The sequence below is a fragment of the Zonotrichia leucophrys genome, chromosome 11 (assembly GCF_028769735.1).
Source record: "Zonotrichia leucophrys gambelii isolate GWCS_2022_RI chromosome 11, RI_Zleu_2.0, whole genome shotgun sequence".
NCBI classification, from domain to species: domain Eukaryota; kingdom Metazoa; phylum Chordata; class Aves; order Passeriformes; family Passerellidae; genus Zonotrichia; species Zonotrichia leucophrys.
In genome coordinates this window covers 6,685,931-6,702,639 of record NC_088181.1, presented here as the reverse complement: position 1 = coordinate 6,702,639, position 16,709 = coordinate 6,685,931, and the positions used below count along the sequence as shown (strand labels likewise).

Here is a 16,709-nt window from a genome sequence, read left to right as displayed (position 1 = left end):
CCAAGACTGGGCAGCAACTCCACCATGAGTCTCAGGCAGGGTTCAAGGAGCCCAACTTCCCAAATACCTACAGAATTCCCCATTTCAAGATGTCCATGGCCTTTTTGTTACCAGCTTTTCATAAGCAAACAAACTCCAAACTATTCAAGGCACTTTACCTGCTGAAGAACACAGCTGGGCAAGGAAGTGAGTTCAGCACCTTTTCCCCCTCATATCCCAATACCCTCATCACTTTTCAATAAAAAATAGGCAAGAACACACCCTGTGCTTTAGAGGATATATACAAATGTAGATATAAATGCCTCCAAGTTTTATTGCAGTAACAGCCCTTACCCATATCAGAAATTAAAGGGAACACAATGAAATAATACAAGAGGAGTTGCACTGGAGTGAGAATGCAAAGTTGAATACAGGAATTAAACTGATTTAACTTTGCATCCAAAAGCAGTGAAGAAGTTTACATTTTGCATAAGTTTTTGCTAAATATATTTATACCTGAACAGACTTACTCTTCCCCCATGATCTGGCAGCAGGGCAGAGGGGAAGGAGGAACTAAATCTTGAATTTAAGCCATCTGAATTCAGCATCATGAAATTTAGTCTGCAACTCCACTGAGGTAATTGCTCATCCACATCATCTTACAGTCCTCCACTTTGTCCACCAAGGAGATTGCACAATATATTCTTCATAGGGAAATATTTACAAAGAAAATTTAAAATATTGAAGCAAATTTAACAATAGATCTTTCCTAAAAATCTGCTAATGCATATCTAGCAATTTTTGTTTGAGATCCTACACTCAGTGTAATTAAAACAGCATTTGAAACATTCCAACAGGAATCACATTGCACAGAAGAAGCAATTTGCTTCCCTAACATTTTTGCACACCCGCTCAGAGCCTGTGCCTTTAGTGCACAAGTCCACAATGCCAAGCCTCTACATAGGTACCTAATAAATGCTATGGAACAGAGTTCTTTGGAATGAGGACAAGCATCCCAGTCCCTGGGCTGTAATGATGTAAGGCTCCCTGCAGCTTTATTTGCTCGCTCAGTGAAAGCCAGAGGAAGTGCCATTGCTTTCCACGCCTGCTCTGGAGTTGGTGTCTGCTTCTCCCAGGTGTCCACTGCAGTTTCAGACGAGCAGATTTTGGTGCCAAATCAGTTACGGGTCAGCCCAGGCCCTTCTGGAAGGAGGGAGGCAAAGAAAGTCTTGAAGAAAACCCACACTGTGCTCACGAGTGAAGGGCTGGCCTGCTGCAGCTCTTGGAAAGCCTGTCCCTCATCAGGAGGTGCCTCAGACTCATTTGTTCTGCCCCCATTCTCCCCCTGTCAAAAGAAAAGATATTTGGTAAAGAAGAATAATCAGAAATGCATTAGAAAAATCTGGCATCAAACTGTGGTTTTGTTGCCAAAAATGCCACTGTTTAAATATAAAAGTTTTCAAGTAGCCCCAGATACAAAGTCAAAAGCCCAAGCTGCACATGGCCACTACAGATTACCTCACACTGGTGTCCAGGAGCACTGTCCAGGAGAGCCATCAAGCACCAGATCAGGTGAATTGTGTATTTCCAGTTAATTAACTTTCATTGACATCAGAACTGTCAGCTTGACATGAAAGACTCAAGCTGCTTATAGACAAATCCTACAGAGGTGTAGCCTGAACCCTGCCCTCAGTTACAACCTGTAACAGACCACTTCCCACTATAACTTCCTAAAGGACAGAAGCAGCTAAAAGATCACCAAAATATTTCAGGTTAACCAAGGAATTTACTACAGGAGGACTCAGGTGACAATTATTCTCCATACTGTCTTACAGAAGTTTCAAGAAAAGATTTTTTTCTACTACAAAATTTTCCACTACAATTACTAAACCAAAAGCAAAAACTTCCCAGGGTTTCATGGTTTAAAAATACAGCAAGACAATACCTGAAAATTATTGTTCTGGTCCTGGTTTAGAGCAGCCTGAGGAGGAACATTGCCTGGGAAGGGCTGAACTGGTCTTCGCCTAAAAGGGAACCGTCCAGCATGGTGCCTGGGAAAAGCAACAAATTAATTAATTAATTAATGCTGTTTCAACATTACTCATCCTGTTACACAACAGCTGCACATCTGACTGCTCAGTGCTGCTGGCAACCACCAACAGTAAAATTTAAGGACTTTCAGTGGAACAATGAACCTTCAACTCTCCAAGTCTACATAGATGTTGGAAAAGCTGCTCCATTTTAACTCTTAGATCTACAATTCAGACACCTACATCATTTGTTCCACAGGTAATCCAAGAATTGAAGAGGACTGATGATTTTTCTCAGATGAGACATCCCAAGCATAGCAGCTGAGGGTCCATTATCTCTGTGTTTTTATCCTAATTATATTCCCCCACATAGAGAGCATCAAAGGCAGTTCAGGACACTCCACTCAGTTCAGCTTGGTCTGCTCTCCAGAGGGACAACAAGCAGAAGAACTGCATGGATGCAGCAAGTGTGAGACACCTTCCCAGATTTCAACCACTAATTCGCCAACAATAAACTGTAATTTCCCACACTGAACCTAGAGGTTTGTCTGCTCCATGCTGCTGAGTCACTGGAGCTTTACAACAGGGGCTACTTTGGTTTCAAGTGGCTTTTGAAATAGAAAGACAGCCACATCAGAAACTGCAAAACCCCAGTGAGATCAGCCACATTCTTAATTTAATCCAGACAAAGGCTTAATTATCATTTCTCTAAATATTTAGTTATAGAATGTAGAGGAGTGGTTTGCCCTTTCCAGGTCCAAGAGTCCTATGAAGCTCAACCACCAGGAAGCTCCCTGAGCACAGAACTCAGTACTTCAGTGAAACCCTTTTGAACAGCAAATATTAACACATCCACTTACAGATACATCAGAACAGTGCCACCCATGACGAGGAGGAGTCTGCTGATGCTGGAGTAGAAATAGACCATGTTGACAAAAACATATAACAGTGTTGCTGAGTAGAGCCAGTCCAACCAGTCTCGATTGCCACCCTCCTCATCTTCCTCCATGAGGGGCCCCCCTTGGGCATTCATCCTCAAGTTCTGGTCAGCCACTGCATTAACCTGAGCAGCAACATTCTGGTTTCCAGGCTGGTTTTGGGCAGGAAATGGATCTGGGAGAGGAGCTGGAGATGTCACTGGTATCTCCTGAGAATGCCGTGCATGGGATGGGTCAGCAGATGCAGCACTGGAAGCCAAGCTGGAAGCAGAGAACAAAGCACAGAATGAGGCTCAGTCAAACCCTCTCACTTCACACTGGCCCTGTGTGTGAAAGTCTGTCCATCTTTAGCAACAGAGTCAGATCACATGCAAGTAGAAAGCATTAAGTTTAGAGGCTACAGAAGCATTATAAACAAGCTTTAGTTTTACCCATAACAATTGTATAGTGACTTCAACAAATCAAACCAGGCACACTCCCCTTTATCAACAGTAATGTCAATACTTCACAAAAACAATTTAGAGCAATCTGCAGGTAGTCTAAAAGCCTTCAGCTTGACCTACCACTGATGTCCAGTCAATGCTGTAGTCACTTTGAGCAGTCAAAAAAAAAAAAAATAAAGGCTCCTCAGCAGGATCAGATTTACTCCAGAGCCACCTGCCCTCCCAGTGAACAGCCAGATGGAAAATGGACAAGATTCAGAACCACTGGCCTGAACAGCAGCAGAGTTAGGGGTGCAACCCCACAACATTCAGCACAAGCTGTGATGAAAAAGTCTCCAAGCACCAAAAGAGGAAGAATTGCCAGGAGCTCTCAAATTCCTTGTATTACAGTTTCTAGTTCCTACTGGCAGCTTAGAATAGAGCACTTACTATTGCATGTAGTACTGTCTTGCATAAATCTGCTGGAGCCAGGACATCTGAAGCATGCTGTAGGTTGTGTAAGCAGAGAAGCCAGGAGCCACACTCTGGAAGGGATGCTGAGTTGTTTCCAGCCTTGGTCAAAATTTGAACACATTCATTAGCAAACACAGGGCTAACAGCAAAAGCAATTTATTACACAACAATGTAAATAGTTTCTGCCATTTTCTGCACCCAAATACAAAATTACTTCTTCCTTCTAGACACGTCTTTACCCACATGGACAAAGGAAAGACTTTTCTTCCTAATTAACAGAGCAGTGCACTTTCCTTTAGAGGCCACATCCTTGGAAGTGTTCCAGGCCAGGTTGGACAAAGCAACCTGATCCAGTGGAAAGTGTCCCTCATGGCAGAGGGTTGGATTAGATGGCCTTTAAAAGTTCCTTCCAATCCAAATTATTGCATGTCCACTAAAGCTTTTACATAAAGCCTCATCACATGTGGCCCATGTTCTGTGGATTTATGGCAGTATACGTGGCATAAGGAGCTGGCATCCAACACAAACACACATCTTAAAAATGTACATAAAATTATATTTACCCATTACTGGCTTCTGCTGACAACTGGACACCTGAAGAGCTCCTCGACCTTGCACCATTTGAGGAAGACACATTTGATTCCTGCCTGGATTCTGATGGTGACTTGGGCTGATCAGCTTTAACCTACAGACAGCAGGGCAGCCAGTGAGGTTTACTCAGGACATCACACACACTTTGTGCAAAAAGGCTGCACCCCACAAAGCATGCCTTTGTTTTAACACTTATTCCTGCACAGCACCTCTCAGTGCTGCCCCTGCCCTTGGGCACCACTCCACAAGCACTTCTGTCAGTATTCTAAACCTCCTGGAACCAAATGACTGGGATGCAAAACTGATTTGATGATACTCCTCCCTTTCACAAGATCTACACTGTATTTGTTGCTTCTTATACATGCATTGTGTCCATCTGGCTATAAAAATATAAAATACAAAAGACACTTTGGCTTTTTCCTACGGCACATTTGTGCTGCTTGCACAAACTGCTGCACACAGTTTGGGAGCTGTCCTGGGTGATATATCTGACACCCAGCCAAAGCTGGCTGACATCTAGCAACCAGCAGGCATGGGTAGGGTTAGCTCACAGTGCCCTTAATGGGCAACAGGAACACAGCTCTAGAAACCTTTGCCCAGCCACTGTAAAGAAAAAAATGGGTTTCAGCCATTTGTACTTGAGAGCAGTCCAGACTGAGCTCAAGCACTAAGGCTGAGCCTGCAGAGAGGAAGCCAGAGATGAGTCATTCATGGGAGTTGAAGTGTCTGCAGTTCTTCTTCCCTCCCCACACACACCACAACCACTTCCCTCTGCTTCTGACCACAAGCTCAGTTCGCCCAAGTTTGCCTGGGACACAGCAAATCATAATCTATTTAATAAAACTGAATCTGCCAGAAGGCATTTCTGCCCTGAGCAGCACATCACACCTAGATTTTTTTAACAGACACCATGAGAACCTTTACTGATGAACTGCAGAGGCAATATTTTTACTCAGCTTAATTCAAATACATTCTCACATTCCCAAACAAATTATCACAAAGTAATACTGCTGTTGCACTAATAGGGAAAAAGGAACTGCAGTAAAAGGAAAGTTAAAAATGGTCATCCAACACTTCTTGTTTTCAGTTACAAGCCCAAGATTCAGAGTTAAGTTTAATTACCTCTGATTTGGTTCCTTGCATATTTGCAGGAGTCTTGAAGTTGTATACCAAATGAAGAGCATGCAGCTCCCCATGCTGAAATATAAGAAAAGATCCATTAAAAAAAAAATCCCTTCTCTAGATATATTTCAGCACATCATAAAAGATACTTTTTTTATACCTTTGGCAACAATTCTCCAAGACAGTGATGATCAAGCAGCAGCTTCCCAGAATAAATCAGCTTTTGGTCCTCTTCAAGCTTTGAAGAAAGAAAACAAGGAATAGGATTACTCGCTCAGCCAAGCATTAACCAACACAGCTTAGAGCTGGTGGAGAAAGGCACAGAGCTTGGAGCATCCCACATACCAAGGTGCACCTCTAAATTCAGCTGAAATTATGAGCACAACTGAATGCCCAAGTGGGATATGATCAAGGTGCAAACCTGCATAAGAACCCAAAGTCCCTTGGGCAAAGAATTTGGTTATGTGTTATATCTTTCACAGTCCTGAAAAAAAAAAAATTGTACTTCTTAAAAACAGAAGTTTGGTGTTCTGTCTAATCTGATCAGCATCAGAGGTGGTGTCAAGTGAATCTGTTACACCCCATCCAACGGGACCCAGCTGCTCTTTATCAGGAGCTGGTGGAGCACATGGAGCCTGTTGCTGGGTGATCACCACACTGCCAGGGAAAGCACGGGAACCAGGTCTGGCACCAAGCAACTAGTGACAGGGCAAGGGGAAACAGCATTACATTTGCAGGGCATACTCCAGTTGGATATTAAGGAAAATTTCTTCACTGAAGGAACAGCTAAACATCGAAATGGGCTACCTTGGGAAATGGAGTCACTATCCCTGGAACTCTTGAAAAATGAATATAGACATGTCATATATCTAGATATAGCCACACTATATCTAAGTGCGGCTTAGATATAGTGGCATTTGCTCAAGGTTGAACTTGGAGATCTCTCCCAAGTTTATCGGCTCTGCGAAGGCCACGCACCGTCCCGTGGGAGCAGCGGGGCTCGGAGCGCAGCTGCTGCAGCAGCGCTCCCGCCTCGGCTCCCGTGCCCCGGGGGGCAGGCACACACCGGCACCGCAGCCCCTCACAGCTCCCGTGCCCCGGGGGGCAGGCACACACCGGCACCGCAGCCCCTCACAGCTCCCGTGCCCCGGGGGGCAGGCACACACCGGCACCGCAGCCCCTCACAGCTCCCGTGCCCCGGGGGACAGGCACACACCGGCACCGCAGCCCCTCACAGCTCCCGTGCCCCGGGGGGCAGGCACACACCGGCACCGCAGCCCCTCACAGCTCCCGTGCCCCGGGGGGCAGGCACACACCGGCACCGCAGCCCCTCACAGCCCCGTGCCCCAGGTAGGGCCCTGCCCATCCAGCTGGGTGCGGTACCCGGGCGCGGCTGCAGTGCCGCGGGCTCTGCCGTCCCCGCACACCTGCGGGCCGCGCCGTGCCGGGAGGCCGGTTGGTTAATCATTAACCGCGACCGGCCACAAACCTGTCCCGAAATAGCCCAAGCGCGCCCCAAGCGCGGCTGACGCAACCGGGACCAGGACACCCCGGGAGGGGGGTGGGGGGGAAGCAGGTACCGGTCCCGGAGGCCCGCGATAGCTCCGCCGCTGCCCCGCGGGGAGCAGCCAGCCAGCCCGCACCACCCACCCACCCAGCCGGGCTGCGCGCAGGGACCCCCGGCGGAGCTGCGGCGAGCGCGGACTACGCACTCACCGGCGCGTCGGGCAGGAGGCGGCGCAGCTCGGTCTTGAGGCGGCGCACGGTCCAGGCAGGCTGGGCGCTGAGGCGGAGGTCGCGGTGCCGCTGCGCGGGGCTCCGGACCAGCAGCGATAGCGGCTCCTCCATGGCGGGCGCGGGGCGGGCGGTGATTGCAAAACCTCCCCGGCCAGATCTTTATAGGGGCCCGCCCCGCCGCAGGGCCGCGGTGGCTGCGGCTGATTGGTCGCGATGCGGGCGGGGGCGGGGGCTGACACGTGGGCCAATGGGACCGAGCCTCGCGTGCAGCGCCGTGAGGATACGGAGGCGCTGATTGGGTGGTGCCGGGTGAGGGGCGGGGCTATGCGGTCACCACAACGACCGTGAGCCGCCCCGCCCTGCCCGGTCCCTGAGGGGCGGAGGCCATGGCTTGGCCGGTGCCGCTCTCCTGCGTCCCTCCACCACATCAACACCGGCACCAACGCCCCTCTTAGCGATCCCTTGTTTCGCCTTCCCTCTCCCCTCGCCCGCTGGAGCAGCACAGCTCTGTGGAGCCCCGCATGTGCTGCATCCACAGCCTGATCCAGGTGAAACATCCCCTTTTTCCCTATGGTTATTTCACCCGGTCTGTGTAGCTACCTCAGCCGGTTTGCTGCGGGCTTTGTGGGTACACGACAAACCATATTTCTGGCTGGAGCCAAAAGAAGTGTGCAGACGTGCTGGGGAAAGTTAATAATTCATGACATTTTGCTAAAAAAAAAAATTAAAAAGTCATAAAAATGTGGACCAGCAGCTTCTGAGCGCTCCTCCTCTTGCCCATCTTCCCGTAAAAAGCCCGTGGTAATGATCCCGATGCACCAGGAGGGGGTTTTCGCGTCCTTCCAAACAAAGCTGTAGGAACGTCGGGTTTATCTCGGCGCCAGGTATTTACTGTGCGTGCTTCAGGAGCTGCTCCTTGGTGTTCCTTGGCAGCCAGACCTGTTGCCCAAAGGCACGGATGAGTGTGCAGCCAAGAGGAGATTTTGCAAGCAGGAAAGCCGCTCTGCCACGGGGATGCATCACCCCGCGGCTCCCGGGTCAGAGCCGAGCCGGGGGCAGCGCTGCCCTGGAAGCCGAGAGCACAGAACCGCGCAGAACTGAGCTGAGCCTGGCTCTGGCCGGGTGAAGCCCCCGCAGCTGCCTGGGTACTCCTTGTGAGGGTGGAGAGTTCCATCAGAGCCCATTCCCCTCTCGTATCCACCCCACAACAAGGATGAGGCTGCGCTCCTGCCTGCTCTGTCCCTACTGTCCCTGCGAGGGCTCAATGCCCAGGTGGGCTTTGCCTCCCTGACTCCTGCTCTGTGTCCCAGCAGCCCGAGGAGACACGGCCAGAGCTGTTTGCTGCTGGTCTTGCTCCATCAGCACAGATCGTGATCCCCATCCCTCAGCTCCTGCTGACAAACGCAGTGTCCAGGGCCCCCCTTGCCATTGCCAAAGTCAAGGTGACTTTGCTGCTTGCTTGGCTGCAGCCTTTGTTCAGAGCACCAAGTGAGTTCCCGTGGGTGGCAGGGCCAGGGTAAGGCTGTGCAGGTGTTGGAGTGAAACCAGGATCAGGCACTGTGTGTTTTATCTGGGACTCCCTGTGCTGTTGCTGGCCCGTGGACCAGCTGTGCAGCTGTAGCCACAGCGCCGATCCTGCCTCGAGTTCAGGCTCCTGTGCTCCTCCTTCATCACAGACAAGAGGGGCAGAACTCAGCTGAGTTCTGCTCATTCCATGTCTGAGCCATTGCTGGGGAAAATGCCTGCTCACTGGACAAACCTAAATCCAGCACTGCCCTGGCTTGGAGCAGGGGCTGGAGGAACAACCTCCTGAGGCACCTGAATGCTGAACCTCAGCACCCCCCCTCCATGTCTGGGGGTGCTGGACCCACCAGAGAGCCAGGCCCTCGCTGCCCTCACCCACAGCAGCCAAGAACTGGTGGATTTGGAGTCAGGGGACACATCTGGACATCAGGTAGCACATGCTCCTGCTCCAGAGGCTGATTCAGAGCTCCTGGGACCGAGGCAAAACAAACACTTCCCTGATAGTGTCTGCTTAGCTTAGCTCACTCTGTGGCAGCAGATAAGGGGTCACATCACGAACCAGAAGGTGTGACCAGCACATCACCCCACTGTCCTGCTGAACAATTAACTCCAATTTACCAAAATTGGAGATGAAGGGCTGCAAGCTGCTTTTGTCACCTGCGTAAATATTAACCATGGATTAAATCAGGATTATCTCTCTGAACTCAACACAATTACTCTGTTAAAAAAAAAAAAAAAACAAACAAAACAACAAAGTAAACTGGGGGGGCTGAGTGGGTATTGCTGATGAGTTTACGGCTCTGTTTGTGGTCAGGCTGGTTTTCATGGCATGGCAATCTCCTGGCACAGCAGGAACAGCCAGAGGAGAATTTGCCAGCACATGAGATGCCCCATGGTCTCACAGCCTGGTGTGCTCCTTTGCTCACCCAGGCACAGTGACATAAGGGACAAGCCTGAGAGCAGCTAACACAGGCCTGGTGCTGCAGGGATGCCGGGGTGTGATGCAATTTTGTCCTGACCAGAAGTTGCTCCCTGGGCCAGGACAGAGCAAGGATCAAAGGGCAGCAGAATCCAGACAAGCCAAGCTGATTGTCTGGGCTTGGTTCGATATGTTTATTCTGTCAGAAGCACTGTGCTCATTGGGTGTCTGGCTTTAAAAACAGTTTCATGGTGCTGCTGTCATGGCCCCTTTGGCTCCAAAATTCCTCAGAGTCTGGTTTTGTTCAGGCTCTGGGGCTGGTGACCCTGGTGCTGGCAGGAGGGAGCTCACAGTGTGCTCTGGCATCGCTGGCAGAGCTGCCCTGCAGTGGGGTCTGCAGGGAGGGGGTTCTCTGGCTGTCCCCGCGTGTCTCTGTGCCCGAGCAGAGCCAGTGCTGCCAGAGACATCCCACGGGCATCACCTGTGGACACAGCCTGGCAGCACCGAGGAGATGTGCTGTGCCTGCACATCCTGGCAGCCTGGTGTGGGACAGGCACGCCGAGGCTTTGCAGCACACCCGGTGAACTCGGTCAGTTTCCCTCCCCTCGCTCAGCTGTTCCACTGCTCACTACGGCAAATCATCCCCAAAACAATGAACCTTCCGTGGCCCACGCTGCTCTGGAGCAACATGAAACTTCCCTGCCAGACAAGGGAGAAAAGCCAGAACGAACCAGGAGGTGGGGAATGAGGGACACAGCTGGAAAACATGCCCTGCTACCAGGGTTGCCTGTGCCAAAGGCCACCAAATCTGTGGCATGGGAAGCCCTCTGCCAGCCTGGAGGAATGCAGGGATATTCCCGGGCGGGGCCGAGGCTTCCACCGGTGACACTCGCGGGGATTCCGTGAGGATGCTGGCCGCCTGCCCGAGCTCGGCGTCCCTAGAGAGGGGCCGCTGTTGTGTTTAATGTGTCGCTAATGATGTTCCTGACAGCCCGAGGTTAGCGGCGCGGTGCCGGTGCCGTCCCGGCGAGGCGGCGGCCGGAGGGGGAGCGGAGCCGTGCTCGGGTAGACGGACACGGAGGGGATGGGGATGGAGCCGGGCTTGGGAACCGGGATGAGGATGGGGGTCCTGCCGGTCCCGTCCCCACCCCCGTTTCCACGGCGACGTTGTCAGCAGCCGTCCGGCCCCGCCCCCCGCCCCGCCTGGGCCAATGGCGCGGCGGCGCCGGGCCTGCCCGCCGGTGACGTCATGGCCGGTGAAAATCCCCCGTGGCCGCGGGAGCGGCGGTGGCGGCGCGGCCCCGCGGCCCGGCCCGGCCCGCACCATGGCCAAGCACCACCGCACGCCGGCGCGCTCCGCCGAGCCCGTCATAGAGGTCAAGAGCAAGGTAAGCGCCCGCCGGGGACGGCGCCGGGGATGCCGATGCTGATGCCCGCGCCGGTTCCGCCGGGTCACGACCGAGCGCGTCGCCCCCGCGTCGGGCGGCACACGTGGGGTGGCACCGCGCACCGGGGAGCGGCGCTGGAGCCAGGCCGGGCGGGCTCTCCGCTCCCCGCGCTGCGGCGGCGCTGCCCGGAGCCTCCTCGAGCGCAGCCCGGCCCGGCGGCCGCGGCGTCCCGCCACCGTGGGCTCTGCCGGGCCGCGGGCTCGCTCGGTGCGGCCGTGGGAACGCCGCGGCGGAGCGTTCGCCAGATGCGCAGGGCGCCGGTGCGCCGTTCCGGCAGTCCCGGTGTGCGAGGCGGCCCCGGCGGTGCGGCGGTGCGGGGTGCGCGGTCACCCCGGCGACACACACCTCGCCCAGATGTGCACTCCCCCAGATGTGCGTGCTCGCCAAGGCAGGCTCATCCCCGGCTGTGCCATCACCCAGATGTGCGCCCCCAGCAAGGGACGAGCCCCTGTCGCGCATCCAGATGTGCACACCTGCATGACTGTGCGCTCGCCCGGCTGTGGTCTCCCGCAGACGTGTCTGCTCACCCAGATATGCGCTCACCTGGCACACCCTTGCCCAGATGTGTGCGGTCACTCAGACATGCACCTTCGTCCACCTGTGCCCATCCACCCATCCCTGGAGTGCTCACCCAGCTGCGTGCACTCCCTTTCTGCACCCTTATCCAGCTGTGCACCCTTATCCAGCTGTGCACTGCCTGCTCAGGACCCCCGGCAGGGTGCAGGGTGCCCTCCCTCCCAGGACGTGGTGGCACCGCCTGCCCCGGCAGCTGGGGTGTGACCCCCCCCGGGCAGCGCGATCCTCGCAGCGCTCCTCAGCCTGTTCTTAATTGGCTTCCCGTTCGTCGTGACGGAAGGAGGCATTAATTAGCGCTGTTGCTCACCAGGTGCTACGGCAGCGCCCGTGTCGCAGGGAAGGGCTCCCGGCAGCGCGGGGTCTGCCACGGTTGGTGGTACGGCCAGAGGGTCCTTCCTCCACCGCGGGGCCATCTCTGCCCCATCGCTTCAGCGTTTGGGCACAAAAACGGCTTCCCTCCTCTTACTTTGTTCTTGGGACGGGCTCCTCCTGACCGGCTCTGCCTGCCCCGGGGCAGCTCTGTGTGATGCCCTGCCTGCATCAGGGCCAGCCCTGCCCAGGGTCACCCTCTTCCTCCTCTTCCTCATCCTCCCCTGCAGTTTGACGCTGAATTTCGCCGCTTTGCCATGAAGCGCTCCAGCGCCGGCAGCTTCCAGGACTTCTACCAGCTGCTGCAGACAGTGCACCAGATCCCGCGGGTGGATGTGCTCCTGGGCTACACAGACATCCACGGGGACCTCCTGCCCATCAACAACGACGACAACTACCACAAAGCCCTGTCCTCTGCCAACCCCCTCCTCAGGGTCATCATCCAGAAGAAGGGTAAGCGGGGCACTGGATGTGTCCTCCTACCAAGAGAGATGAGCCACAACCTGCAGTACTGCTGGTTCCACCTTTGGGCTGTGCCAGCAGGGCCTGGCTGGTCACACTCCCTCCAGCCACTGCTTTGGTGGATGGATGTGGTGATGGTGGCACTGGGAGGCTGCCAGAACCCTGCCAGGGCTCTCCCTGGCAGCCCAGGGCACCTGCCTCAGCCCAGCCCCGTGCGACCTGGTGAGCAAAGGCAGATCCTTGCAATTCACCCCTTTGAAGTTGTGTTTTCCAGCCAAGCCAGCGTGGGCTCCCAGATAACACCTGTATAGCTCCTGTGAGTGCTGTACCAGCAGCCCCATCCAGCTTCCCGCCCTGAGGAGGCAGCAGCCATCATTTTGGCAGAGCTCTCAGGGTGCCAGGTGCTGCTGGATTTCTGGTGGTGTTGGGAAGAGGCTTGGTGCCTCCCTGCCCTTACCTTAGTGGCATATTCCCAGGGAACCACTTCCTTGCACAGGTACACCTGATAGCATCCTGATAGCAGTGTCCTGGTGAGGATAAAAGCCTCCAAGGGACAAACACTCTGAGTATTTCTGCTGTTTTCAGGGAAAACAAGCCCGTCCCCTTCCACTCAGTTTAGCAGCACCAAGGTTTTCTCTTTCACAGCACCATCAGTCAGCAGTTCACAGAGCCAGAGCCTGACCCAGAGCCACAGGGTCAGCACGGCATCCAGAGTGAGTCTGTGTTTCCAGCTCAGGTTAGCGGTATGAAGTCTCTGAGTGAGAGGTGATGCTGGTGGCCAGCCCTGGCTGCTCTGTCAGTTTTCCTGGGCTTTTGCATCAGGGTGCTGTGGGATGCCCTGGACATGTGTTTCCCCTGTGGCTGATGGTGTGGGGGCTGGCAGAGCAGTGATCCAGGCTGCTGGAGCTCATGGTGCACTCAGGGGCTGTCACTGCCAGCACTGAACCATCCCCTGCTCCTGGCCCAATGCTGGGACCCAGGCTGTGACATGGAGAGCCAGTGCAGGGGGTGCAAGGCTGCAGTGGGACCATCACTCCTGCTCCCAAGAGCCATCCAAGGAGCTGCTGGAGAAGCCTGTGAGGACCCAGCTGACTGTGCCAAGACACACAGTGTGCAGAGGGAGCAGGCAGAGCCTGGCTCCATGGGCAGCATGATAAGGAAGGCGGGCAGGCAGCACCAGGGAGCCCCAGCACCCAGCTGTGCCCGCAGGAAAGGGGCCTTGGGGCTGCCAGCACCACAGGGAGGTGAGCAGAGAGGCCAGGAGCAAGTCCTGGGTGAATCATAGCTAATTTAAAATGGATCCAGGTCATCCCGAGGCTGGGCTGTCGTTGAACCGGTCTGGGTCGCTGAGGAATGTGGCTGCAGAGCCTCTCACCCCGCCGGGTGCAGGGAGCTGTGCACACACACAGGTGTGCTCCTGGCAGTGGGCTCTGCAGCAGCCAGTCCTGCCACAGCAGGGCAAAAAGCAAAGGCTGCACCTGGGCTCCCCTCAGTGCCATCACCCCGTTGGGTGAGGGCATCCCTGCAGGGCAGCCTGGCTGGGACAATGGTGCTGCCCCTCCTTACCTGGGCCAAGGCTCACTGGAAGGGCAGGGGAAAGTGTGGGACATTGCCAGGGCCACCATGGGGCCCATCCTTGGCTGCTGGACCTGCCTGGCCCCGCCACTCTGCGCCCCTTGGAGAGGAGCTGAGTGCTGAAATAGCTGTGGGAAAGCCTCCGCCACCCTTCCCCGAGCTAAAAATATGCCAAGGCTGTGTGTGCAGGGAGATATTTATAAACCAGGAGCCCTGGCAGGCTGGCTTGGCTAGGGAGAAATCCCATGTCCCCTGGGCTTGGGGACATCCCTGGCAGCCCTGCAGCTGCAGCAGTGTCCAGGTGCTGGTGGGGGACACTGTGTGGAATGTGCTGACCATGGAGCATCCAGATCTGGGCTCCCCCATGGAAAGAGATGGGGAGAAACCAGAGAGGAACCAGGGGCTACTCCCCAGCGCCTGGTGGATGAGGCCAAGAGGGATGGGTTGGAGCTGGGTCCCACAGAGCAGCTCCAGGCCATGGTCCAGAAGGAGGGAGTCAAACCCTGTATGAAGGTGCCTGATGGTGGAGTAAGGGACATGGGCACAAATCACAGTCTGGGATATTCAGGGGCTCTCAGGATGCTGCAGCCCTGGGATGAATTTCCAGGAGGTGGGGAGTCTCTGTCCTTGGGAATGGCAGAGTTCTGCAGGACACAGTGGTGGCTATCACCAACCCACACCAGCAATAGCCCTGCCCTGGTGGGGCTGAGGACTCTGGTGCTGTCTCCTGGGCTTGGACTCTCCCTAAGGGAGTTGGTTGCCACCACAGCACACTTATGTGGGGGAATCCTCTCTCCCCAAACCCAAACTGGGGCATGGCTGCAGCTCCCAGGCCATCAGAGCTGGCAGCTCTAGTGTTAAACTGCAGAGTTTGGCTTAAAGTGTGATTAAGGCTGAATCACTGCCTCGATCCCACTAATCCTGGCCTGTGTGCCTGTGTATGCTGGGTAATCCCAGGAGATGGGCCCCAGCGGAGACAGGCTGCAGGGAGAGCCAGGCTGATGATGCGGGTAGAAAAAGGCAGTGAGAGCTGTGAGCAGGGCCCTTGTGCTGAGCACTGCCCCAGCACCTGGAGCCAAGGGCGGGTGCTCACATCCCCAGCAGCCACAGCAGCGCCTGACCCGTGTCCTCCCTCCCTGGCTCCCTACAGCAGAGTCTGACGCCAGCGTCTTCGCCTCCAACTCCCTGCAGCGGAAGAAGAAGGGGCTGCTGCGGCCAGCGCACTACCGGGCCAAGCCTCACCTGCTGATCGGGATGCCCCAGGACTTCCGCCAGATCTCCTCCATCATCGACGTGGACATCCTGCCCGAGACGCACCGGCGCGTGCGGCTGCACAAGCACGGCTCCGACAAACCGCTGGGCTTCTACATCCGCGACGGCGTCAGCGTGCGCGTGGCCCCGCAGGGCGTCGAGAAGGTGCCCGGCATCTTCATCTCCCGCCTGGTGAAGGGCGGCCTGGCCGAGAGCACGGGGCTGCTGGCGGTCAGCGACGAGATCCTCGAGGTGAACGGCATCGACGTGGCCGGCAAGTCGCTGGACCAGGTGACGGACATGATGGTGGCCAACAGCCACAACCTGATCATCACCGTCAAGCCGGCCAACCAGCGCAACAACGTCATCCGCAGCAGCAAGGCCTCGGGCAGCTCCGGCGTGTCCACGGACAGCACCCCCAGCCAGCAGACCCCCAGCCCGGCCTCGCAGTACCTGAGCAACTACAGCACGGCCGAGAGCGACGAGGAGGGAGACCTGGTCATCGAGAGCGACAGCGCCTCGCACTACATCCCCGGGGGCTGCCCCAACGGGGGCCCCGCTGACGGAGCCCTGCGGAGGAGCCTGTCCCCACACAGCTCACGGGGCTCCCTGCAGTCCCTGGGCAGCCACGACGGCAGCCCTGGCAGGGGCAGCGCACGGGAGGATGGCACCCTCCTCACCCTATAGCCACAGGGGCCCGTGATGGGGTTCTGCTGATCTGGATGTGGACACCAGGGTGATGATGTGGCCAGCGGGCAGGGGTGGAGAGGGGCTGCCCTCTGCCTTCTCCCACCCCCTGTGACCCCAGGAGCCCCACTGTGGGACCCACTCGAGCTGGGCACTGCCCCTCTGAGCGCCCTTGCCTCCTCTTCCAAGCAAGCAGGGGTTTTTAATTGTTTTATTGAAATATGCATCATTAATATATTGCAATGGACAGTAAAACTTTTTCTAGAAAGCACCATGCTTGTCCCTGGTTGATGTCACTGCAGGGAGGAGGGGGACAGTGGGTGGGTTCCCCAGCCCTGTGCACAGAAGGCAGTGCCTGGGGGCTGTGGCCTCGACCTTTGCTGCTGTGCTGGGTGACCCCACTGAGACTCATTGTGCCTGCCCCAGGACACATGTCCAGGCTGTTTTGGGCAGCTGATGGCCTGATGCAGTCAGCCTTGCTTGGTCCCCCCATTCCCACCTTGTCCCTGCTGCAGGGCTCTCACTAATGCAGGGGACACCTGGCCTGGCAGCAGCACCTTGGCTGTCACTCAGCCCTGCTAAGGCTGCTGGGGACAGTGCAGCCC

At 55.4% G+C, this 16,709-nt stretch overlaps 2 protein-coding genes across 3 annotated transcripts; one reads left to right on the top strand and one right to left on the bottom strand.

The window, feature by feature from the left end:
* Positions 1-263: 263 nt before the first annotated feature.
* Positions 264-7,450, bottom strand: HERPUD1 (homocysteine inducible ER protein with ubiquitin like domain 1). Its single transcript, XM_064723352.1, has 8 exons — positions 7,273-7,450; positions 5,717-5,794; positions 5,557-5,631; positions 4,407-4,528; positions 3,820-3,942; positions 2,870-3,208; positions 1,925-2,030; positions 264-1,324 (listed from the first exon to the last, which is right to left on the bottom strand). Exons 1-8 carry the CDS (start codon positions 7,402-7,404, stop codon positions 1,157-1,159), a joined length of 1,143 nt encoding a protein of 380 aa, XP_064579422.1. The 5' UTR covers positions 7,405-7,450; the 3' UTR covers positions 264-1,156.
* A 3,538-nt stretch (positions 7,451-10,988) lies between these two features.
* Positions 10,989-16,375, top strand: PARD6A (par-6 family cell polarity regulator alpha). Of its 2 annotated transcripts, none has more exons than XM_064723237.1 (3): positions 10,989-11,124; positions 12,360-12,582; positions 15,317-16,375. In XM_064723237.1, exons 1-3 carry the CDS (start codon positions 11,062-11,064, stop codon positions 16,102-16,104), a joined length of 1,074 nt encoding a protein of 357 aa, XP_064579307.1. In that variant the 5' UTR covers positions 10,989-11,061; the 3' UTR covers positions 16,105-16,375. The 2 variants fall into 2 exon arrangements, with proteins under 2 accessions (XP_064579307.1, XP_064579308.1); XM_064723238.1 differs by having other exon boundaries at positions 15,320-16,243.
* Positions 16,376-16,709: the final 334 nt, after the last annotated feature.